This window comes from Blennius ocellaris (assembly GCF_963422515.1).
Source record: "Blennius ocellaris genome assembly, chromosome: 14".
Classification (NCBI taxonomy): Eukaryota; Metazoa; Chordata; class Actinopteri; order Blenniiformes; family Blenniidae; genus Blennius; species Blennius ocellaris.
The window spans coordinates 8,457,441-8,482,516 of NC_137663.1; the positions used below are offsets into that span (position 1 = coordinate 8,457,441).

At 40.8% G+C, this 25,076-nt stretch overlaps 2 protein-coding genes across 2 annotated transcripts in view; both read left to right on the forward strand.

Annotated features, from left to right (window-relative positions):
- Positions 1 to 25,076, forward strand: part of LOC308139095 (claudin-4-like) — a gene marked incomplete at both ends in the record, with an annotated part of 86,946 nt that overhangs the window by 17,649 nt on the left and 44,221 nt on the right. The window lies entirely within an intron of this gene.
- Positions 923 to 2,076, forward strand: LOC308139189 (methyltransferase-like protein 27; the record flags this gene model as incomplete). The annotated part of the gene is made up of 4 exons (XM_080508536.1): positions 923 to 1,042; positions 1,231 to 1,366; positions 1,613 to 1,705; positions 1,874 to 2,076. 4 exons carry the CDS (start codon positions 923 to 925, stop codon positions 2,074 to 2,076), a joined length of 552 nt encoding a protein of 183 aa, XP_080364662.1.

The window sequence follows — 25,076 nt, forward strand, 5'->3', positions numbered from 1 at the left end:
GTGTTGAGTGTGTGTTTATGTTGCCTTTTGTTTTGTTGGTCTTTTAATATTCTCCTTTGTGTCTACATGTCCAGAGATGGAAGGAGTGACGCCACGAAGAAACATGAATACTGTGAAAGAAATTTTTGCGTCTTGTCGCAGTACTGCCACTCTTGAAGAGAAGATGATTTTTTATGACTCCTGGGCTGAAAAATATGATCAGGTACAGTTTTATTCAGAAATATTGTTTTTATTTCAGAAATTCAAACCAAATTATTTGCCCAATGTTTTATATCTTAAAGGTATACAGGAGGATTTTCAGGAATTTTAGGAAAGAACCGCCCTCTCCACCGTTTGAAAAAAATGCGCATGCGCAACGCTGTACCTGCTCCCGAGACGGAACGCCTACTAAAACGCGTGCGAGAGACCTGCACGAGCCCAGTTCTCCTCGTGCACGCTCTGTTTACAAGTCACAAGTCGGCATCGCTCACATAAGCTCACTTTACAAGAAGATTTGCACCAGAGGGGGTGAAACTGTGTAAAAATGTCCGAGAATAAGGCGTCGGGTCGGCCACCGGCATGATGAGGACCGTGTGGAGTGAGCTGCGCGCAGGAACGAGCACGTACGACGGGCTTACGTCATATATCACCAGAATGATTGACAATTGGGAGGACCAGTTATTTTGATGATCCACCCGGAAGAAGAAAATCCTCTACTATACCTTTAAGTCATGGCTTGATCCTATGGGCCTTCCACTGTTGTCTTCTTTCAGTGTCTCTCTGGGTCTGAGCTCAGAGAATCAGATGACAAATATAGGACTCATCAACTGTCCATATTTATAATTATGTAGAGCTTCATGCTTTTTTTGGTGCATCTGATTTATCAGAAATAAAGTTATTTAACCAAATTACACATGTTTTTGACATTTATTAGGATTCGGCAATGGTGAACTACCAAGCAACAACTCTAGCAGCAAAGACAGTTTCCTCCCATTACACTGGTGACCGTGGAGCAGCTGTTGTCCTGGATGTAGCCTGTGGTACTGGACTGGTGGTCGAGCAGGTATGGTCACTAAAAAGTCAGAGAAAAGCTTTGTTTGTTCACGGTGAATGAAGATACTGTAGAAGATTAGAATAGAAGATGAAGAAACTCCAAGTAATTTTCTATCAGTAATTTCTTTTGTTGTTGTTTTCTTCTTCTTGTTATCTCATTGTCTGTCCATTCTTTAACTCGATGTGTGTGTTTTGCAGATGAAGGAGTATGGCTTTGGAAACTTTGTGGGTATTGATGGAAGCAAGGCGATGCTGGAACAGGCCCAAAAGAAAGGACTGTACCAAGACCTCAAGCTTTGCCTTTTGGGAGAGCAGCGTCTTCCTGCAGAAAAAGGTTGTTTTAACTCACCTGTTCCCCTTTTAAAAATGAGCATTTGTACACATTGAGCAGCCATGGAGCTTCAGACACTACCTATATAACCATGTCTTGAGTTTTGAACATCGCCCATGTATGATCACAATGAATTTCAATGTAATTCAGTCTAATCTTCCAACCTAAACCTGTGTGGTATTTTCAGTGTCTTGTCTTTCATTACATTTCTTTTCTCACTGTTTTCTGCTGGTTCTTCACATCCTGCAGGATCATTTGATGTGGTTGTCATCTGTGGATCTTTGAGTGTGGGTCATGTTCCCGTGCGTGTGATTAAAGAGCTGTGGAGTGCCTGCAAACCAGGTGAAATACTGAGTGCAATCATCCACTTTGGATAACTTATTTTAAACCAAATACACTATGATCTCATCCATGAGATCACCAGTCCATCACAGCTGGCAGCCAACAAAATCCAACGTCTGCACAGGGAGAACATGCAAACTTTAGATGAATGTTTTTCTGTGCCTGCAGGTGGCTACGTGTGCATGACGTGCAGACACGACGGAGACCATCAGGAGTACAGGGCTGCTCTGGAAGACACACAGAAGCAGATGGAAGAGGAAGGGCTCTGGAGCTGTGTGAACGTCTTTGTGGAGGAAAAGTGGTTAAAAATAGAATTGGATTCTGAGGAAGGCTTCATTGCTGGTTCAGTGTACCTCTACAAAAAAGTGTGATCACGAGAAACAAATTCATTCGTGCATTGTGGGGCTATAAAACAAGACTATTCTATTTGCAAGGAAAAGAAGCAGCGAATGAATAAATAAATGAAGGAAAACTGTGTCACAGATATCATGAGTGGGTTTTTTTGTATGGAGCAGCTTTGACGTAAATTTCACAAAAAAACCTGCCAAAATTTGTCTTCCTACAGTCATATTTATCAATTTTGTTTTGTGAATGAAAGCGTATCAGGCCTCATTAAAAGTTAACATAATATTGTGTTTAACTGGACAAATCTACTTAAGACCAAAACAAACAGCTATTGCTGATATTCTTTGTCAAATGTGCTTCATCAGTTAGTCATTTAAAAAAAACTAAGCCGACGTAATTACATCGGTGTGTGCTCCACTCGTACGTACACCCCCACAGATTTAAATTTCACGACACGCGAAAACACACAAAAAAGAAACAACATGACCTGCAGCGTGAAAAAGACTGCCACACTGACGTGATGGCCTTTCACCAATTGTCAGCGACCGAGCAGTTAGGCAACCAGGCAAACAGGTTTTTCTGTATAACGGTTTTATTTACCAAAAGAAAATACAAAGTACAAATTTAGTTTTCTTTGACAAACAAATGAGGTCAACAAAACAAACTCAAAATATCTAACAAACTGAGATATTCACACAACAAACTGACCTCCCAAAATGAGCCACTCGGGAGTATATATATAGTGACCGGGTAAAACCAACTAAGACACAAGGGTGAAACAAATGACGATACACAAACTATTAATGGGGAAACTACCGAACCTAAAAGAAACCCCCTCTGCTGTGGCAAGAGATGGTAGGGCCAACTGCTTGGTACCAGTCTCTGGTCTGTTGCCCCGCCTCAAAATAGAAAAACATAATTAATACAACAGAAATGTGGCAAACGATAGTCTTTCAGTGTGAAAATGTGTGCACTTCATTTAAACAGTGGAAGAGTAGAAAGATCAATTATAAATAAATGGCATAAATCAAGAGTGGTGTGAATATGAAATGTTTGGGTGTGGCTGTTGTCCTGTTGTCTTTCACCCACACAGAAAGAGAGGACAGATCTCTTGATGAAGGGAAGCAGCGGCGAACATTAAGCCATAGTTCATCAAACCTTGAGATTGGATTAACACAGTAATTTATTACAAAAGACAGAAATACTGGCCTAACAAAGATTAGTCTTATACTTAGCCGATAAACGCGAAGGAAAACAGCCAAGGATGAAACAGTTGAGCTCAGTACGAGGAGGAAAAAGACAGAGAGTGAGCCAGCCGGACCTTCCGCCAGATAAAACACGCGCTGCGGTAAATCCCCTCTTCCCATTGGCCACCGCTAGAAGGAGGCGTAAGCAACGTGCTCTCCTATTGGCGGACCGTCACACAGACTGAACAAACTATGCTACCCATAATGCATTTCGGTATTTGTCCACCATCTACAGCTCAATAACAAAACAGTCCGACGCCATTTTAACAGTTTGAATAAGTCCATGCGGGAAGCGTCACAGTTCGGAGGTCAAAGAAAACGTTATAATTCTAACACTGTCAGCAAACAAGGAAGTGAGGTGAGGTGAGTGAAGGCACCACCTTCAGGCTTCACTGTGTGGACTTGTCTGTCACAGCTGCAACAAGGAAAACAAACCAACATTAGAAATCACAGTCCTCACATTCATTTCATTTGCCAGTTTAATAGTTTAAACTGTAAACAGGCAGTACAGAACAAAATAATCTTTTTTCTTTTTTTTTTTGTAATTAACTTTTTATTTGGAAAACACATGGATAGACACCATTTCACTTGTACAATTTTACAGTATCCTTGGACCTATCCTCATTGTCTTTCATTAAATAAAATGAACAGAGAACGAACAGAAACCATAACGAAGAAGAGTCCAAGTATCTCAGTCCACACCGTCCTCCCGAGTTCTCCATTTTCTCGATGATGATTGAAAAAAAGAAAAAAAGGAAAGGCAAGAACAAAAACAAACAAAAAAAAACAAAAAAAGGGGGGGGGCTCATCTCCTCATTATGCTTTTGTCACCTGAGACAAACATCCACACACATTTCTTTTTAAAAATGTTGGCACACCTAATATGATATCAATTGAAATCCGATCTCACTGTTTTTACATATGCTGTCCATTTAGACCAAAGTTTGTAAAATGTGTCTTTTTGCACCCTGAGGGAAAACGATAATTTTTCCATTATATAAATCCCATGAATAATATCGATCCATTCTTCGATGGTCGGTGATTCCACTTTCAACCATTTTCTGGTAACGGCTTCTTTACCTGCGGCCAGTAATATGGCCAGTGTTAGAATTATGACGTTTTCTTTGACCTCCGAACTGTGACGCTTCCCGCATGGACTTATTCAAACTGTTAAAATGGCGGCGGACTGTTTTGTTATTGAGCTGTAGATGATGGACAAATACCGAATTGCATCATGGGTACCGTAGTTTGTTCTGTCTGTGTGAAGGTCCGCCAATAGGAGAGCACGTTGCTTACGCCTCCTTCCAGCGGTGGCCAATGGGAAGAGGGGATTTACAGCAGCGCGTGTTTTATATAGGGACGCTCCAGCTGCCTGAGTCTCTCTGTCCATTTCCTCCTTGTGCTGTGCTGACCTGTTTCATCCTTGGCTGTTTTCCTTCGCGTTTATCGGCTAAGTATAAGACTAATCTTTGTTAGGCCAGTATTTCTGTCTTTTATAATAAATTACTGTGTTAATCCAATCTCAAGGTTTGTTGAACTATATTTAAAGTTCACCGCTGCTTCCCTTAACCAAGAGATCTGTCCTCTCTTCTGTGCGGGTGAAAGACAAAAGGACAAAATGGCGCCACGAACACGATTTTTAACGGAAGGGAAGTTTGGACGAATTGGTCCGGTGAGTGAAAAACGATTTTTTTCTGAACGTAATACTGAGCCGCCCGGGTTAAATTGAAAGGTGGGCAGTTTCCTGTTTTACCGAATAACTGTACATTGGACACGATAAATTGGCTCTGTGGTACGTGAAGTTGAACGCCGTTTGATATTGCTAAATTTTATAGAATTAACGGTAAATATATTAAAGTTCAAAAACTTGAGAGTGGAATACGCAGTTTTTTATGTATACCAGGTGTCAAAGACACGCTGAGGAAGGCCTGGGGCCTTTGGATCTATCAAATCCTAAACATATAACCGGTTCGGGGAACCTTAAACAGAGATTTTAAAGTCTCGTGAAATAATTTCAGTTCCTTGAACTATAAATAAGGACCTGAAGGTCGCTGTAGTCAAAGTTTAAAGAAAAAACTATAAGGGTGAAAGGCCCGCAAAGTTTGGAGTTTTACCACTTGCAAACTTTGCCCCGCGTCCGGGACGCGTTACATTAGGAAGCGCTATTTAAGGGAAACTGCAGTCATTTTTTTAATATTTTGTAAGCATGAAGAGATTGTGTGAGTGGTTTGTATGTATTGTGCGTTTGCATCAGGCTCATGTTCTGGTAAAATACACAATTGTGTGGGTGATGCTGTGAGTTGATATAGTTGTGTTGTTGTTTTATCATAAGTGGAAAAAGTAGTTTTCAATCCGAGAATAACACTGTGAATGACTGTGTGAATGAAAAGTGTCCGAATTGAAACACTAGATGACTGATAAACCTTACGGTGCGGTTATTCTAGTGGAGTAAAGACAGCCTTTTATTGGAGATCTTTAGGCAGTTTGAAGTGAGACATTTCTCAGCTTTGAAACTGAAAAAGTGGCATTTTAAAGTATAAAATAAGAAAGAAAAAAAAATGGATGCTGTGTGCTTTGTTATCTCCATGTGCTTGAGTAGGAGAAAAAGGGATAAAGACACAGGATAAGGGAAGACGTAAAGCAGAAACCCCCTCTTCATGTAGAAAGTGGTTTAAAGTCAAAGGACGAGAAATAGAAATGTGATTTATATTGAAGGAGAAGAGGAAGTGTGTTTTGAAGGAAAAGTATGTTATTTTGTTGGCTATTATGGAAAGAAAGGAACAAGGCAGGTAGAAAAAGTTAGCCCAGCAAATGAGAGTAAAGAGTATTGGTATTGTGGAAAGATGGAATAGTTAGTATGAGAATGAAGGAAAAAAGTGAAGAATTTGAAATGAATTTGAGGGACATTTTAGCGGCATGTGATGAATTTGAATGCCTCTAACTGTCTCTCTGTCTCCAAGAACCAGGGCTTGTCCACAGACAACCCCCGCAGCAACATTGGTACAGTTGCTATTGTAATGAGCTCTTTGTTCTCTGCAGACCGGCAGACTTGAGCTGCAAGAGCAGGAAGTCGATTCCTAAACAAGTAATAGCAAGACACCCTGCTATTAACCTCAGATGGACTTAAAACATCGCTGTCCACTTAACAAGTACACTTGTATTAAATTTTGTGCACAATTTTGTCAGACACATAGGTACGTTGAAACACTAGTAAGGATTCTGTATGACTTACACATAGTCATATATATACATTCACATACAGTGCTCATTGAGGTGACCCCCCTTCAACTTATTTTAATTACCAACCCTGTGTCTCACTAACATTAACTGGGACAAAAGTAGTTATTTAACATCATGCCAGTGTTATTGTGGTTTTTCTGAATTGTGTTTCATAACCTGAAGGATTGTTTTGTAGTACTATTGTATAGCAGAGATAGATTGTACCGACAAGGCCTAATTGTTTACCAGGTGTCCAGATGATACCACATGAATGAATTAATATATGAACTTTCTTATCTGTAGACTGAACATGTGTGCCCTCAGAATCATTTGTCGACACTGCTTCTGAGGCCACAGGGGGAATGTTGGGATTACACAGGATCACAGAAGGATTGTTAATTTGGATTGTTAATCTTTAGCAGAAAAAATCTCCATTTGTCATGAGACGCAGCCATGGCATGAAAAAAGACTAAGGAATGTAATTGTCTATCGCACCTAGTAGGGGGTTGGAGAGGCTTTGCAGGATCTCCTTCCCCCTTCCTCTTTTTTCTGTTTACAACGTGTAATTAAGACTGCTTCAGCTAGCAGACTTTTCACACCTCTGGATGCACTCGTGTCACAGGGGGTCCTGGGAGCCTCGCTCAGAGGAGGTGAGTTACAGCAGTTCAACTCACCCAGCGTTAACAACTAATACTTTTAACCAACTAACAACTTTTAAACCAGCGACCTCCACTCCTCAACTCAGCTGACCCTACCATGAGGGTCAGACCTTCCACATCCAGAGACCAGCGATCCAGAGTCTGCTTTCCAGGGAACCGACCGGTTCTTCCAAGACGGGACCAAGAAAAGACATCTCACATAACTTCTTTGTGTTTTCCTCAAACAAGCAGGAAAACCGTCATAGCTTGGAGCCACCAGGTCTTCAGTCTGGAGGGGACCAACTCGGAGCTGTAAAGGACAGCTCCTGAAACACCAACTTCATTTTCTTCTCCTCAGCCTGCAGAACCAGCAGCCACAGTTAGCAGGAGCTGCTAACTAAAGGAGAAGACACCAGCTTCCCTCCAGCAAGACGACAACTGAACTGCTTTAAAGCAGTGGTAACAATTGGGGTTTAATTGAGATTAGTTAAACTTGATGATTATGCATAGAACTGTTTAACTTTCATGAAAATGTGTTAATTCTGTTACAGTGATCACATTCTTTTGATAATGATATTAGGAGCAGATAATAATGTGTAAACCAACGTTGACTCTGCCACAGACACAGGGTCTGCATGCTTATCTGTTTTACTAACTGGTTAATTCACAATCTTACACATATATCAAAGACGACATCACACTGCGACTGAACACCAGCTGATGACTTATGACGTTTTACAAGATAAATCGCATTCACATAAACTTATTCTAGAAATGGTCCTTTAGCAAAGACACATAGGAAGCAGATGCAACGGCTAAGCTTCTATTGTTCCATTGTCATCAACACATGGTGGAGACCAAGGACAGTTCTCCTGCTCTCTGAGAACCGCCATTTGAAATGTAGTATTTTGTGATCCACCATCTTGTTTTGTACTTCCATGACACAACTCACACAAATGCTCCTTTCAATTCTCTTGTCTCCACACACACACACACACACACACACACACACACACACACACACACACACACACACACACACACACACACACACACACACACACACACACACACACACACACACACACGGTGTATGCAATCCCTTTGAAATAGAGATAACTCCTCAGCAGACGGCCCGCTAACCACATCAAAAAGGGGTAATAAAAGCTGGGTGAGATTGTAAACAACACCAGCTATCTACAAGACAAAAGAGAGAGCAAGTGAATGGTGAAGTTTCCTGCTCACAGCAGGTGAGGAAAGACACTCGAGTCTTCCCCCATCTCTGGAGAATTTTTTGTAATGTTTACAGGAATCCAAGGTGATGGAGTCCATTCTGAGTGACGGAGAAGACATCACACGTCGTGAAGTTCGGAGGACATCGAGCGTGGTGCCATCTTCATTACTGCACCAAGGCAGATTCATCCGACAGAGAGATCATCGTTCCTGACAACGACTGGGAATTCAACGACCAGGAGGGGCCAAATGACAACGAGGGAGCATCCTACGCAGAATCGACACCAGGAGGAAATCATCGCGACGACACAGACGACGAAAGATCCCCGGGGTGCACTGCAGCAACCCCTGACGATTAAAGAGAAAACATTGTTAGGTTCAAGCCGGTCAGAAGATCGCAAAACATTGTACAACACGAAGGATCCAAGGAGCAGCACTGATATAGAAAGACGGAAAGAAATAATCAAGAATTCATCTTCACAGAAGAACAGAGGATGAAGTGGCTGAAAAAACTGTTTGAAGGTTCTGGTCAAAGCCAGAGGTCCTGTATGTGTGAATCATGGAAATGTTTATGTAGATTGATACTTACATTACTAATTGTCTTATCATCCTGGTTTTTGTACATGTCACTGCCCATCCCGCAGGTAAAGGTATTAGTTCTTTAACGAATGTAAATCAAGTAAACACACTTACATCAGCCACACGCTAAAATCACCAACTTCAAATAATGAATCAATAGAAATTAAGGTAGATCTAACTAACAACCATACTACTTTTCCCCCTGTTTTCCCTAAAGGTAATTTTGGAGTGTGTTGGGATTTCCTTCTATGGGAATTGAGAGATAAGGGAGATATAGCTTTCCCAATAAAATTGTGTGATTACCTCTGACAAAACAAAATAGGAGCTAAAGCTTGGATCTCTCCAGCAGCAAAAAATGTAGGAATTAGGACCATTACTCAAGTTAAAGAAGTAAATGATTATTTCAAAATAACAATAGGAATTTTAGGTGATGTAAATAATAAGTTGCTAATGGCAGAGCAGGCTCCTAAAATCTCCCAGGACACAATTAAAGGTTCATGTTTGTGTATGCATTCTTGACCTCTACTTAAGGTAGTGCCGACTCCAGTAAACTCAAATTGTATAGTCAACTTAATGAATCAAACTATACCTAGTAACACCTGTAAGAAACTTTTCCCATAACTACAATATCTAAACTTAAAAACCCTATTTCATAGCACAGTGGCTAAACAAAACTTCACCTGTATTAAAGTAAATGCGGACAAAGTTGAACACAAATTAGGAACTCTTGATTCAACTTTGTGCGAAAAAACACTTCAAGTTCCCATTGATTTCACGCTATTAACTAGGTCAGATATATGGTGGTGGTGTGGATCAAATAAAATTTATGATGGACTCCCAAGACAGGCTAGAGGTTTATGTGCATTTGTAACTTTAATAATTCCAGTAAAAGTCCTGCTTTTAAACATAGATCAAATTTCTACTCTAATACAACGCACTGAGGTGCACCAAAAAGTCATTTTAAACGTCGCAAAAGAGATTGGAGAAGACAATTAGATCCAACTTATATAGATGCGATAGGAGTGCCTGATGAATATAAATTAGTTGATCAAATAGCAGCAAGTTTTGAAAACCTACCAAATATCTCAGCGTTTTCCTGGCCACACCTTATTAAAAATGTAGATAGGATTAATTATATTCATTATAATGTTCAACGTTTAGGCAATTGGACAGAAATGGGTTTTGCAGCCGTCCACGAACAGCTTCAAGAAACCTCAACTATGGCTTATCCGACCCGCATAGCCGTTGATATGCTCCTGGCTGAAGGAGGAGTATGTGCTATGTTTGGTGATAAGTGTATTTTCATCCCTAATAACACAACAGCAGATGGCACCTTAACTAGGACTCTAGAAGGTTTGCGTACACTCAATATAAAAAAAAAAATTATTATTCATCATAATTTAGGAGTTGATACATTCATGTGGGACGGTTTGGCTGACATGTTTGGTAATTACAAAGCTTTGGTAATGTCTGTGTTGATTTCTATTTGTTGTTGCATTCCATGTAATAGAGAGCTTCTTACTCGTTTGATTAACACTGCCATCTCCCCTGACAAACGGGAAGTAGTAAATATGGCATTGTTAACTTCCACAGCTGAACCAGGTCATTTTGATCCAGAAGATGAAACTAATCTGTTCTCTTTTAATGTTTATTTGTGATGTGATAGAATCACATCAAGAGAGCTATTGTTAGAATTATGACGTTTTCTTTGACCTCCGAACTGTGACGCTTCCCGCATGGACTTATTCAAACTGTTAAAATGGCGGCGGACTGTTTTGTTATTGAGCTGTAGATGATGGACAAATACCGAATTGCATCATGGGTACCGTAGTTTGTTCTGTCTGTGTGAAGGTCCGCCAATAGGAGAGCACGTTGCTTACGCCTCCTTCCAGCGGTAGCCAATGGGAAGAGGGGATTTACAGCAGCGCGTGTTTTATATAGGGACGCTCCAGCTGCCTGAGTCTCTCTGTCCATTTCCTCCTTGTGCTGTGCTGACCTGTTTCATCCTTGGCTGTTTTCCTTCGCGTTTATCGGCTAAGTATAAGACTAATCTTTGTTAGGCCAGTATTTCTGTCTTTTGTAATAAATTACTGTTAATCCAATCTCAAGGTTTGTTGAACTATATTTAAAGTTCACCGCGGCTTCCTTTCATCAAGAGATCTGTCCTCTCTTCTGTGCGGGTGAAAGACAAAAGGACACCAGTAACTTTGTATCATTTCTTGACCAATTACAGAAAACGATATCACCCAGATACAGAGTTTCACATGTAAGGGGGATGTTTGATCTGAATATATTATTTATATGCATATGTAACTCTTCCCAGTAGCTCCTAGTTACCTGACAACTCCAAAAGATATGGTAGTGATTTGCCCCATTTACCCCGCAGAGTCTCCAACATGCATCGCCACCTCCCCGGTGACGATTCTGAACAGGTGTGAGGAAGAATCTCACCAGGTTTTTCCAACAAAATTCCCGCCACATGCCGGACCCCGTCGTAATACATGGTAGCTGACAGATTGCCTCCCAACTCTCCACTGAAATCAAATTATGACCTTCATTTTCCCATTTCCTCCTAAGGTCATCTATACCGTCGTGTTTAGATGTTTGGATACTGTTGTAAAGTTTTGAGATTATTTTATTACATGCTGTGGATTCACATAATGTCCAAAATACTTCTACAGGGCCCAACTCCCCTCCTTTCAAAACTGTTTTTAGGTTCTGATTAAAATAATGCCTAACTTGCAGGTATCTATAAAAGTAATCTTTCTTCATTCCAAATTTCTTTTCCAGTGTTTCAAAGCTCGAAAATGTCCCCTTGTTGATGAATGAGTAATATGTAGTCAATCCTTTTATGGCCCAATTTGTAAATCTACTGTCAATTTTGTTTGGTTTGAAATCAGAATCGTAGGCACACCACCTCATTAGTTTAGTCACGTCTCCTAATCTACAGATTTTGAACATTTCCTGCCATGATTTAAGAGAAACCTCAAGTAGAGGGTTTTCAGAGGTTTTCAGCTCATCCTGCAGTTTTCTGTCAGCTATTAGGGCCCCAACTGGTATTCCCCTCACCACTGTACCCTCCACATCTTTCCATCCTGCACTATAAGATGAAGAGCATAAACACACTAATGGTCTCAGCTGAGCCACCAGGTAGGCAGGGAAGGCCCAACCCCCCCTTGTCTTTTCCCAGTTGTAGGGTTTTGTATTTAATCCTGGCCTTTTTCCCCTGCCATATGTATCTTGACAGTAAACTGTCCCATTCTAAAAATTGTTTCAAAGGTATAGTAATTGGCAGACATTGGAAAAGGTAAAGCATTCGAGGAAGGATATTCATTCTAATGGATTCAATCCTGGAACCTAAACTTAAAAAGGGAATAACATTCCATCGCTGCATATCTGACTTTAACTTTGAAGTTAGGGGTGCATAATTAATATCAAACATATTAGATAAGTCCTTTGGTAATACATCCCCCAAATATTTAATGTACTTTGTCTCCCACTTCCAGTCATATGCCGTCCTAATTTCAGTTGGGGGTTCATAGTTTAGTGGTAGTACCTGAGTTTTGTTGATATTTATTTTATATCCTGAGAGTTGTCCGTATTCCCTTGACATTTCCATCAGTTTTGGGAGCGTCTGTGTGGGTTGAGTTATAGTTATTAGCAGATCATCAGCGAACAGGGATAGTTTTTGCTCTCCCAGTGGCATTTTGACCCCCGTGATGTCAGAGCGCTCCCGTATCCACTGGCTCAGGGGTTCTATGAACAAAGCAAAGAGGAGCGGCGACAAACAGCATCCCTGTCATGTACCTCTTTCCAATATGAATGAATTAGTTAGGTTACCATTTATTTTAACCTTAGCTTGTGGTTCATCATACAGAGCCACTATTACTTCTATTATGTTTTGATGGAAACCAAATTTGGATAATACTTTATATAAAAATGACCATCTCACAGAGTCAAAAGCTTTCTCTGCATCCAGGCTTATTATGAGGGTCTCTAATTTTTGTTGTGTAACTTGTCTCATGATGTGCAGTGTCTTTCTAATGTTATCCTGTGTTTGCCTTTGTCTAACGAAGCCGGTCTGGTCCTTATGTATTAAATTTGGCAAAATCAATTCCAGTCTTCTTGACAATATGGAGGTGAACAGTTTATAGTTTATATTTAAAACACTAACCGGACGATAGCTACCACAATCTAATTGATCTTTTCCCTCTTTTGGAATAATAGAAATTACTGCCTCTCTCCATGAGGGGGGGATCTTTTTATTTTCCAGCACCCAATTGAATGTTTTTAGTCGTGTTGGGATTAAATTATCTTGCATTATTTTGTACCACTCCGGGGTAAACCCATCCGTTCCTGGGGATTTCCCTGCTTTTAATCTCCCAATGGCTGTTTTTATTTCTTCCTTTGTTATTGCCGATATTAATTTCTTATTTTGATCTTCCGTGACCTCTTGTAGGTGTATCGAGGATAAAAAGGCTTCAATGTGCTGGTCTTCACTCAATTGTGATTGGGAGTATAATTTTTTATAGTAATTTTCAAAACTAGATCGGATTTCTTCTTGGCTGCACTGTATATTGTTTGTTTCTGGATTTCTAATTTTATATATTGTTCTTTCAGCTTGTTGCTTACGTAACTTGTATGATTAAAGCTTTAGTGATTTTGATCCTGTTTCAGAGTACTGTTGTTTTATAAACAGCATTTTTTTCTGTATTTCCTGCGTATTTATTTCATCAATTTCTTTTCTTATTTTAATAATTTTGCCTTTGGTCTCGTCTTTTAGGGTTGTCGAATGTTCTTTTTGGAGTCTATTCAGTTCATCTTCAAGAATTTTAAGGGTCTGATGTCTGTGTTTCTTTTCATATGAAGCGATTTATATTATTTTGCCCCTTATTACCGCCTTCAATGCATCCCAAACTATTAGTGGTGCCACCTCCCTGTTGTCATTGTGTTCCAAGTATGATTTAATTTCAATCTTTAATTTTTCTTTGATAATAGGGTTATTCAGGATACTGCTGTTTAATTTCCATTGAGTTGTCCTGGGCTTATTTTCCAGACATACCGTTGTGTAGACTGGGTTATGGTCCGAGATAGTGGCAGGACCTATTTCACAGTTCCCAAATCTGTGAAAATCTTTTTTAAATGCAAACAAATAGTCTATCCTAGAGTACACTCTATGGGCAGCCAAGTAGTGCGTATAGTCCCGGTTGGTCGGATTTCTTTCTCTCCATACATCTACAATTCCCAGTTCATTTATCAGCGTGTTAAGTTTCTTACTTATGTTTTTTGCATATGGTTTCCCATTAGAGCAGTCCATTTTTGGATTTAGTCGAACATTATAGTCCCCCCTAGATATCACAATACCCTGACTTTTCGTGGTTAATGAATCAAATACCTGTCTATAAAAATGCCAGTCACTCCCAGGAGGAACATACACATTCATGAGACTCATCATCGCGCCATCCACTTTACCAACAACCAACACAAATCTCCCCTCTCTATCTTTATATTCATTTATATGTTCAAATGTCACTGTGTTGGATATCAATATCGCCACTCCTCTACGCCTCCCCCCTCCATATGAAGAGAAATATACGTGCTTAAATCCCATTTTGTTCAGTTTTACATGTTCATTTTTGTCAAGGTGAGTCTCCTGTAGGAATGCAATTTGAATTTTTTCTTTCTTAAGCTTTGATAAAACTTTCCAGCGTTTGACTGGGTTAAGCATGCCATTTATATTGAATGAAGCAACCTTTACGGATCTGTTTAGGATTCAGGTGACACCTAGCTCCACCTCGTTTCTAGACTTAGGGAGCCCCTCCCTCTCTGGGTTAAACAACAAAAAAAGAACAAAAGAACGTTTATATGACTTCCTATGTTGGGGTCCTCTAACCGGACCCTATTGAGCCTAAAGAGTGGTACTAGGCCCAAAGGGAGAAGCCCTCCTGCCGTGTCTGGTGGAGGGAGCCCTTATGGTGGTGATGGTCCACAAAAAACAATGGAACCCCAACGAACCTTGATATATTTGGTTAAACTCTACCAGTTTATACCCATGTTGAGATGAACCTCAAAATTTACCAACAAAAGCAGTGGTTAGTGACCCTTTGGATTCAGCAGGCGCTGGCAGGGATCTCCTGTAGGCTCTCAGCTTATCCTTGTAGCTCAGTTCTCGTCCCTCCTTGAAAGCGCCCTTTCTTGCTCGTGGATTGGCCCTCCTCCATGTCAGCTGTTGTATCTGCTCCATCATTGACTCCGGTGATCGAACGATGGTCACCGCATTTCCTCTGCTTGACAGGTCCTCCGTTTCCTCCTCTATTGTGTTGTAGATCTTAGTCCCATCCTTGTATCTCAGCCTGGCCGGGAAGAGAGTCTGGAATTGGATGTTATTTTCTTTCAAAACTTTGCGGACCTCCGCATATTCTCTCCGTTTCTTCAAAATAAGAGGTGGATAGTCGTGGTCCAAATTTATCTGCTTCTCCTTCCAAGTTAATCTCTTCATCTGCCACGCCTTGCGGAGTATCGTCTCTTTCTGTTTAAAGCTCAAAAACTTCACAACTATGGAGCGTAATGGGGCGCTCTCCGGTGGCTTTGGGCCTGCCGAGCGGTGGGCTCTCTCAATCTGTAGGCATGTCGTCTCATCAGTTAAATCGAGCCCCTCCCGGAGGAAAGTCTCCACGAATGTGACCATCGACGGCGAGTCACTCTCAGCACCCTCCGGTACCCCGTAAATCCGCACATTCTCATGTCTGGAGCGGCTCTCCAGGTTCACCAACGTGTCCTCTAGCTTGGCATGTAGCTTTAACATCTGAGACACGACATCTTCCGTGTTTTGAATCCTTTCCTCTGACGCTTCAAGCCTTCTCTCTGCTTCCTCCAATCTAGCGTTTACTTTCGACATTTCCTCCGTTATTGTTTTTAACTGTTCCTTATTTTCCTGGCGAAACCCTTTTATTTTTTGTAAGATCGTGTCCAGATCCGCCATTTCGCCGCTAGCTCGTTAGCTTTAGCCCGTACCTGTGCAGGTTGAGTCCGGATTTCCGTCTCTCCCTCGCTGCTTGTTGGCATTCACTACTCGGTGTGCTGGTAGACGCGGTTCCCCCGCACCTTCTCTTTCCGCTTTCGGATACTACATCGGTTTTCAACGGGGTATTAGATTTATTTCACCGGTTCGGTTGGGAGCCTCTGTCTATGCGACCATCCTCGCTGCGCTCCGACTGGAAGTCCCCTTTTTTCTTTTTTTAATATGCCAGGTACACTGATCATGTTCACTTGTGACAATATATAGAGAATATTTCACCTACGTTTCAGCAAACAGAAAGATTGAGTTCTATTCCGAGAAAAGAAGCTTGGTTTAAACTTTTACGTAATCAAATTCTCGTTTACTGGGTTTTTATTTTCCTCCCAGGTTACAATCCAAATCCTCTCTCCTCTGATCTGGAAGGTTTTGAACATGGACTTGGCCCCAGAATCTGAATAGTGTATCAAGACACGTAAAAACGTCTAATGCCGTGACAAAAAAAATGCTATTAATCATTCAGTTGTTGAACTTTGACACGTCAATGAGTTTGACAAACAATAGACAGTAAAAAAAACAAAACAGCCAGACCAACAGTATGCAGTGAACTTTGAAGGGTAAAATGTGTCAATTTCACAACCAAGAAAGCCTGAAGGATTGACTGTATAATGTTTGACCAACGTTAGATAACCGCCTGCTTTAATGTGCCGTAGAGAAAAGATAATCATCACAAACTGATTCAGATGTCGGCGGCGAACACCTCAACGACTGCAGCAGGTGCGTGTGAGCAAGATACCAAAAAATAACTTAAACTTTCAGCTACTAAATTATTCTGGGACAAGAAGAAGATGTGTTACAACCACTAATGTCATAATGGTCAAAATAAATGTCAGGTTAATCATTTTGGCCATTTTAAAGGTAATAAAACCAACAGTGTAATAACTTGCCATTAAGGTGATTAAATAGTGAAAAATATTGTAAAAAAAAATACTACGACAATAGGAGAGTGTTGATGAATTAATGACTACTATGTCACATACAATACTCATTTTTGATAAGTAAATTGAACAAAACCTGCAAAAAAATCTATTTGCAGGAAACGTAATGCTGTTTGTAGTTTGTATTGCTGCAATATTGGCCACAGTAACTACAGGTTTGAAAGGGTTGTTTCTTTTAATGCCACTCTTTTATGTAATAACTTGTTAGATGATTAGAAAATGTTATTACAATAATGAGAGAGAGTGAGGAGTGGTAGTTCATGTTATGAGGGTATGTAATCCTTTATTGCTGCAGGGTTGCATGGTCAGGTGAGGGGAGGTGAGTGGTCCTGCTTTACCACTGAATCATGAGCAGTGCAGGACAGGGGAGAAACACATGGTTGAGCTAAAGCATGAAGCTGAACACAAAACAACTCTAGCAGAAACAAATATTTCTTTATTTGTTGAACGTAGTGGGAAGTCGTTGGATGGAATGTGTCACTGAAACAGAATTCCAGTCTGAATTATGTTTTATTGAATAATAATAACTCAGTAAGACACAGACATACTCTGTTAATGTGACACAGTTAAATATTAAAGTTTGTGTTAATCTATGTCAGCTTGTGCTTTTAGCCATGTGTTATTTAGCCATTTATACCAATAATAATAATAATAATAATAATAATAATAATAATAATGTAGGGATTTATTACCTCATATGGATCACTATTTATGTTATGGTTGGCTGTCGATAATGATTAATAATTATCAAAGATAGTTTTAATAATGTTATTGAAATTTAATCTGATCTGTATCAGATACCTCGGAGCACCACCTGTCTTTACAGGAAATGATAGCCAATTCAGTTATATCAGTCTCATAAGATACACTAAACAGTTAATCAGGAATTTGAATTAATAGTCAAATTAATTACAATTACCAGGATTAACAGTAAGTTCTTGACACAGAAGAGGTCGACATTTCATTCACCTTTGTGCACATTAATAAAACAGCAAGTATGATTCCAAAAATTATATTTATTAACAATGAAAACAAATAAAACACAGATTCTAACTACCTATATACAGCTTGGTGTGTGTGTGTGTGTGTGTGTGTGTGTGTGTGTGTGTATGTGTGTGTGTGTGTGTGTGTGGAGAGAAAAGAGAGAGAGAGTTGGAGGGAGGGTGTATGTGTGAGACGTGTGATGGAGCTACAAAACAAGATGGCGGGTCACAAGACACACACTCTGATAACCTCCATTCCAAATGGAGGTTATCAGAGAGCAAGAGGTCTGTCCTGAGTCTCGGCCATGTGCTGATCGCAATGGATCAATGGAAGGTAGCCTTAGCATCTGCTTCTGGTGTGTTTCTGCTAAAGGACCATTTCTAGAATGAGTTTATGTGAATGCGATTTGTCTTGTAAAACGTCAGGAGTCGTCAGATGGTGTTCGGTTAAGTTGTGATGTTGTCTTTGATGTGATATGTGTAGGATTGTGAGTTAACAAGTTAGTAAAGCAAAGATTAGCATGCAGACCCTGTGTCTGTGGCAGAGCTAACGGTGGTTTAAAAGTTGATAACGGCTCCTAATATCATTATCAAAAGAACACAATCACTGTAACAGAATCGACACATCTTCATAAAAGTTAAACAGTTCTATGTATAGCATCAGGTTTAACTAATCTCGAGTAATGCCCAGTTGTTACCACTTCCTTGAAGGGAGTTGGTGTCTTCTCTGGTAGTTAGCACCTCCTGCTAACTGTGGTTGCTGGTTCTGCAGGCTGAGGAGAAGAAGATGAAGTTGATGTTTCAGGAGTCCTTCTTTACAGCTCCTGGTTGTCCCTTTGTTCAGACTGAGGAGCTGGTCGCTCAGGTCTGTGATGGTTTTCCTGGTTGTTCAGGAAAAACACAAAGAAGTTCTGTGAGGCGTCGTTTCCCTGGTTCCGTCCTGGAGGAACTGGTTGGTTTCCCTGGAGAGCAGACTCTGGGCGCTGGTCTCTGGATCAGGGGAAGGTCTGACCCTCGTGGTCGGGTCAGCAGAGTTGAGGAGTGAAGGCCTCTGGTGTTAGCTGTGTGCTAACACTGGATGAGCTGCTCTCCAGCAACTCACCTCCTCGGCGTGTAGTCGTGCAAGAGAGCGAGAAGCCTGGCTTCGCCGGCTTTTGTTCCACGTGTGAATTTGGAGGTGTCGAATCCTGAGAGCTTCAACCAATCAGTGACTGGCTGATTGCATGGGGGAAGAGTCTTGTGAGCAGAAAGGGGGGAGGAAGGTCCTGCAGAAGCCCCCTTTGCACTTGGTGCGAAGTACAATCACATTCCTGGGTCAGAATTCATATGTCATTACTGTGTATCATGACATATGACAATTGTCTTTTCCTAGAAATGAACAAACTTTCTGTGGTCCTGTGAGATCCCAACAATAATAATAAAAATAATAATAATAATACAGTAACCATTATGAATTCACACCAGTCCCACACCTTCCATTACTCCGAAAGTATTTAGTGTGGCGGCCATGATGAGGACGGGCCTGAATTCTCAATCAGCAAAGCAAAGGAGGCTCATTGCTTCCATTAGAGCAGGAGTCCTCAATAGGTGGCCCACAGGCCACAACTGGCCCGTGGGATCTACCAGTCTGGCCCACGGCGGCCCATGAGCTGCACATCAACGTGAAATAAAGCAGAATTTGTGGGTAAAAAAGTACAAATGTGCTGCTCCAATTTTTCAATCCTCATCCCACAATGTAGTCGGAGCCGGAGCCTGAGTGCATCCGACGTAGTTACATCAGTGCGTGGTCCGCTCGTACATACAACCCCACAGATTTAAATTTCACGACCCGCGAAACCACACGTCATCCAGTCAAAATTAAAAGAAAGAAACAACATGACCTGCAGTGTGAAAAAGACTGCCACACTGACGTGATGGCCTTTCACCAACTCCTTTAGGAAGCCTTCTAACACCTTTCCTTAACCCCGTAACGTCGTCCTTACGTCGTCCAAGGATTTGATGACATATAGTGTGTGACGCCCGTCTGTGCGGAGGGAGACGCCCTCCAGGTATATCTGTTGTTGAACAAAGAGACTTGCCCTCTTTAGAAGTCCATAAGGTTTGCTCGAGGCCGTACAGTCCTGGTTCTGAACACCAGGTGGGTTGGGTTAGGGAGGGACACCTGTCTTTCTTGGAGAATTCAGCTGATACAACAGCTCATGTATGTTCACTCTGTCTTCAGGTTTCTTGGTCAGAGCACCACTGACATTTAAACGTCTACGTAAAGATCCCGTTAAGGTTTGAGCCTCGCTCCTGCAGTGACTATACGGCACCTGGCGTTTCCCCCTCAGTAATTGTCACTTGCAGCTTCCACAAGGACAGGAGAAAGGCTGTTGAAACTTTAGCTCCTGCTTTATGTGTTATAGAAAACATACAGAGTGTGGTTTATGTCTCTCTATGTAATAATAGTGTCACCAGCAAGGTTACTGTCTGCTTCCAAAGCAAACTATCCAAATGAAAGACGGCAGAGCCATTATACATTCTGACCACACTGGTGTGTTGAGTGTGTGTTTATGTTGCCTTTTGTTTTGTTGGTCTTTTAATATTCTCCTTTGTGTCTACATGTCCAGAGATGGAAGGAGTGACGCCACGAAGAAACATGAATACTGTGAAAGAAATGTTTGCGTCTTGTCGCAGTACTGCCACTCTTGAAGAGAAGATGATTTTTTATGACTCCTGGGCTGAAAAATATGATCAGGTACAGTTTTATTCAGAAATATTGTTTTTATTTCAGAAATTCAAACCAAATTATTTGCCCAATGTTTTATATCTTAAGTCATGGCTTGATCCTATGGGCCTTCCACTGTTGTCTTCTTTCAGTGTCTCTCTGGGTCTGAGCTCAGAGAATCAGATGACAAATATAGGACTCATCAACTGTCCATATTTATAATTATGTAGAGCTTCATGCTTTTTTTGGTGCATCCGATTTATCAAAATTTCAATTATTTAACTAAATTACAGCCTGTTTTTGACATTTTATTAGGATTCGGCAAGTGTGAACTACCAAGCAGCAACTCTAGCAGCAAAGACAGTTTCCTCCCACTACACTGGTGACCGTGGAGCAGCTGTTGTCCTGGATGTAGCCTGTGGTACTGGACTGGTGGCCGAGCAGGTATGGTCACTAAAAAGTCAGAGAAAAGCTTTGTTTGTTCACGGTGAATGAAGATACTGTAGAAGATTAGAATAGAAGATGAAGAAACTCCAAGTAATTTTCTATCAGTAATTTCTTTTGTTGTTGTTTTCTTCTTGTTATTTCATTGTCTGTCCATTCTTTAACTCAATGTGTGTGTTTTGCAGATGAAGGAGTATGGCTTTGGAAACTTTGTGGGTATTGATGGAAGCAAGGCGATGCTGGAACAGGCCCAAAAGAAAGGACTGTACCAAGACCTCAAGCTTTGCCTTTTGGGAGAGCAGCGTCTTCCTGCAGAAAAAGGTTGTTTTAACTCACCTGTTCCCCTTTTAAAAATGAGCATTTGTACACATTGAGCAGTCATGGAGCTTCAGACACTACCTATATAACAATGTCTTGAGTTTTGAACATCGCCCACGTATGATCACAATGAATTTCAATGTAATTCAGTCTAATCTTCCAACCTAAACCTGTGTGGTATTTTCAGTGTCTTGTCTTTCATTACATTTCTTTTTTCACTGTTTTCTGCTGGTTCTTCACATCCTGCAGGATCATTTGATGTGGTTGTCATCTGTGGATCTTTGAGTGTGGGTCATGTTCCCGTGCGTGTGATTAAAGAGCTGTGGAGTGTCTGCAAACCAGGTGAAATACTGAGTGCAATCATCCACTTTGGATAACTTTTTTTAAACCAAATACACTATGATCTCATCCATGGGATCACCAGTCCATCACAGCTGGCACCCAACAAAATCCAACGTCTGCACAGGGAGAACATGCAAACTTTAGATGAACGTTTTTCTGTGCCTGCAGGTGGCTACGTGTGCATGACGTGCAGACACGACGGAGACCATCAGGAGTACAGGGCTGCTCTGGAAGACACACAGAAGCAGATGGAAGAGGAAGGGCTCTGGAGCTGTGTGAACGTCTTTGTGGAGGAAAAGTGGTCAAAAACAGCGTTGGATTCTGAGGAAGGCTTCGTTGCTGGTGCAGTGTACCTCTACAAAAAAGTGTGATCACGAGAAACAAATTAATTCGTGCATTGTGGGGCTATAAAACAAGACTATTCTATTTGGAATGAAAAGAAGCAGTGAATGAATAAATAAATGAAGGAAAACTGTGTCACAGATATCATGAGTGGTTTTTTTTGTATGGAGCAGCTTTGATGTAAATTTCACAAAAAAACCTGCCAAAATTTGTCTTCCTACAGTCATATTTATCAATTTTGTTTTGTGAATAAAAGCGTATCAGGCCTCATTAAAAGTCGACATAATATTGTGTTTACCTGGATAAATCTACTTAAGACCAAAACAAACAGCTATTGCTGATATTCTTTGTCAAATGTGCTTCATCAGTTAGTCCATTAACAAAAACTTCCATCTTGTTTCACAAACTCTGCTTGTTTGCTGATGTCAGTGCACATATTAAAGCTTTACTTACAGTCAAAGCCGCTTTTAAAGCCGCGTTCATATTGTTACATTTCATCTATTTGGAGATCATCACATTTTCACAAATAAACATTTAAAATTTTGATTCAACTAATCCAATCCTGAGTTTGAAATAGTGAAAACATGTTGTTTAAAGTGCTTCAGTGTTTTTCTGACGGTTAGGATAGGGCTTCAGGAGTAAATCAAGAGGCTGTTTAAACTGAAGAAGAACGAACAGTTTTTCTCAGACCTGCTCTCATCCAGCTGGTTTGTCTGCATTCCAATGGAAGTGCAAACGTTTCCTTCATATTCAACTTAAAAGAAATGCAGTGCCTTACACATGGAAATGTTTGACTAGATTGAAATAATTATTTGGTAATTGATTAGAATTTGTTGTTAAAATAAGCAACACATTCAGGGTTGTTTGTAGCATCATAGCGGCCCGAGGCAAGACGCTGTTTGGGGGCCCAGTGTTTCAAAGTAAAACGTAATTACATGTGTGCGTGCTCCGCTCATACGTACACCCCCACAGATTTAAATTTCACGACCCGCGAAAACACACAAAAAAGAAACAACATGACCTGCAGCGTGAAAAAGACTGCCACACTGACGTGATGGCCTTTCACCAATTGTCAGCGGCCGAGCAGTTAGGCAACCAGGCAAACAGGTTTTTCTGTATAACGGTTTTATTTACCAAAAGAAAATACAAAGTACAAATTAAGTTTTCTTTGACAAACAAATGAGGTCAACAAAACAAACTCAAAATATCTAAAGAAACTGAGATATTCACACAACAAAACTGACCTCCCAAAATGAGCCGCTCGTGAGTATATATATAGTGACCGTGTAAAAACAACTAAGACACAAGGGTGAAACAAATGACGATACACAAACTAACAAGAAGCCCTCCGGCTAATCCCCCGCTGGAGGGCTTTTTATTTTCTCACAAAGCCAGCTCTAAGGCAGCACACTTGGTACACTAGAGGGTGTTCCATGGGTCCTAGTAGATAATTATGTAGAATGTGAAAGGTCTTCTTCATAAGCTATGTCAAAATATGTCTCCAGAGCCCAAAAGGTGTTTTTAAGCACTTCGTGACCCTGTGACCTACTTAATATGCAAATTAGGTCAAGGTCACCATAGTATCCCTTCCCCCTCTGAGATGTATCCACATGTGAAGTTTGGTCACTGTGGCCCAGGGGTTGCCGAGATATAGGTAGAAACGTTCGAACGGACGGACGTGCGGACGGACGGACGTACGGAGACTGTTTCAAGATCCCCCTTCTGGGCCTATCGGCTACGGCGGGGGATAAAAACATAATTAATACAACAGAAATGTGGCAAACGATAGTCTTTCAGTGTGAAAATGTGTGCACTTCATTTAAACAGTGGAAGAGTAGAAAGATCAATTATAAATAAATGGCATAAATCAAGAGTGGTGTGAATATGAAATGTTTGGGTGTGGCTGTTGTCCTGTTGTCTTTCACCCACACAGAAAGAGAGGACAGATCTCTTGATGAAGGGAAGCAGCGGCGAACATTAAGCCATAGTTCATCAAACCTTGAGATTGGATTAACACAGTAATTTATTACAAAAGACAGAAATACTGGCCTAACAAAGATTAGTCTTATACTTAGCCGATAAACGCGAAGGAAAACAGCCAAGGATGAAACAGTTGAGCTCAGTACGAGGAGGAAAAGACAGAGAGTGAGCCAGCCGGACCTTCCGCCAGATAAAACACGCGCTGCGGTAAATCCCCTCTTCCCATTGGCCACCGCTAGAAGGAGGCGTAAGCAACGTGCTCTCCTATTGGCGGACCGTCACACAGACTGAACAAACTATGCTACCCATAATGCATTTCGGTATTTGTCCACCATCTACAGCTCAATAACAAAACAGTCCGACGCCATTTTAACAGTTTGAATAAGTCCATGCGGGAAGCGTCACAGTTCGGAGGTCAAAGAAAACGTTATAATTCTAACACTGTCAGCAAACAAGGAAGTGAGGTGAGGTGAGTGAAGGCACCACCTTCAGGCTTCACTGTGTGGACTTGTCTGTCACAGCTGCAACAAGGAAAACAAACCAACATTAGAAATCACAGTCCTCACATTCATTTCATTTGCCAGTTTAATAGTTTAAACTGTAAACAGGCAGTACAGAACAAAATAATCTTTTTTCTTTTTTTTTTTGTAATTAACTTTTTATTTGGAAAACACATGGATAGACACCATTTCACTTGTACAATTTTACAGTATCCTTGGACCTATCCTCATTGTCTTTCATTAAATAAAATGAACAGAGAACGAACAGAAACCATAACGAAGAAGAGTCCAAGTATCTCAGTCCACACCGTCCTCCCGAGTTCTCCATTTTCTCGATGATGATTGAAAAAAAGAAAAAAAGGAAAGGCAAGAACAAAAACAAACAAAAAAAAAACAAAAAAAAGGGGGGGGGCTCATCTCCTCATTATGCTTTTGTCACCTGAGACAAACATCCACACACATTTCTTTTTAAAAATGTTGG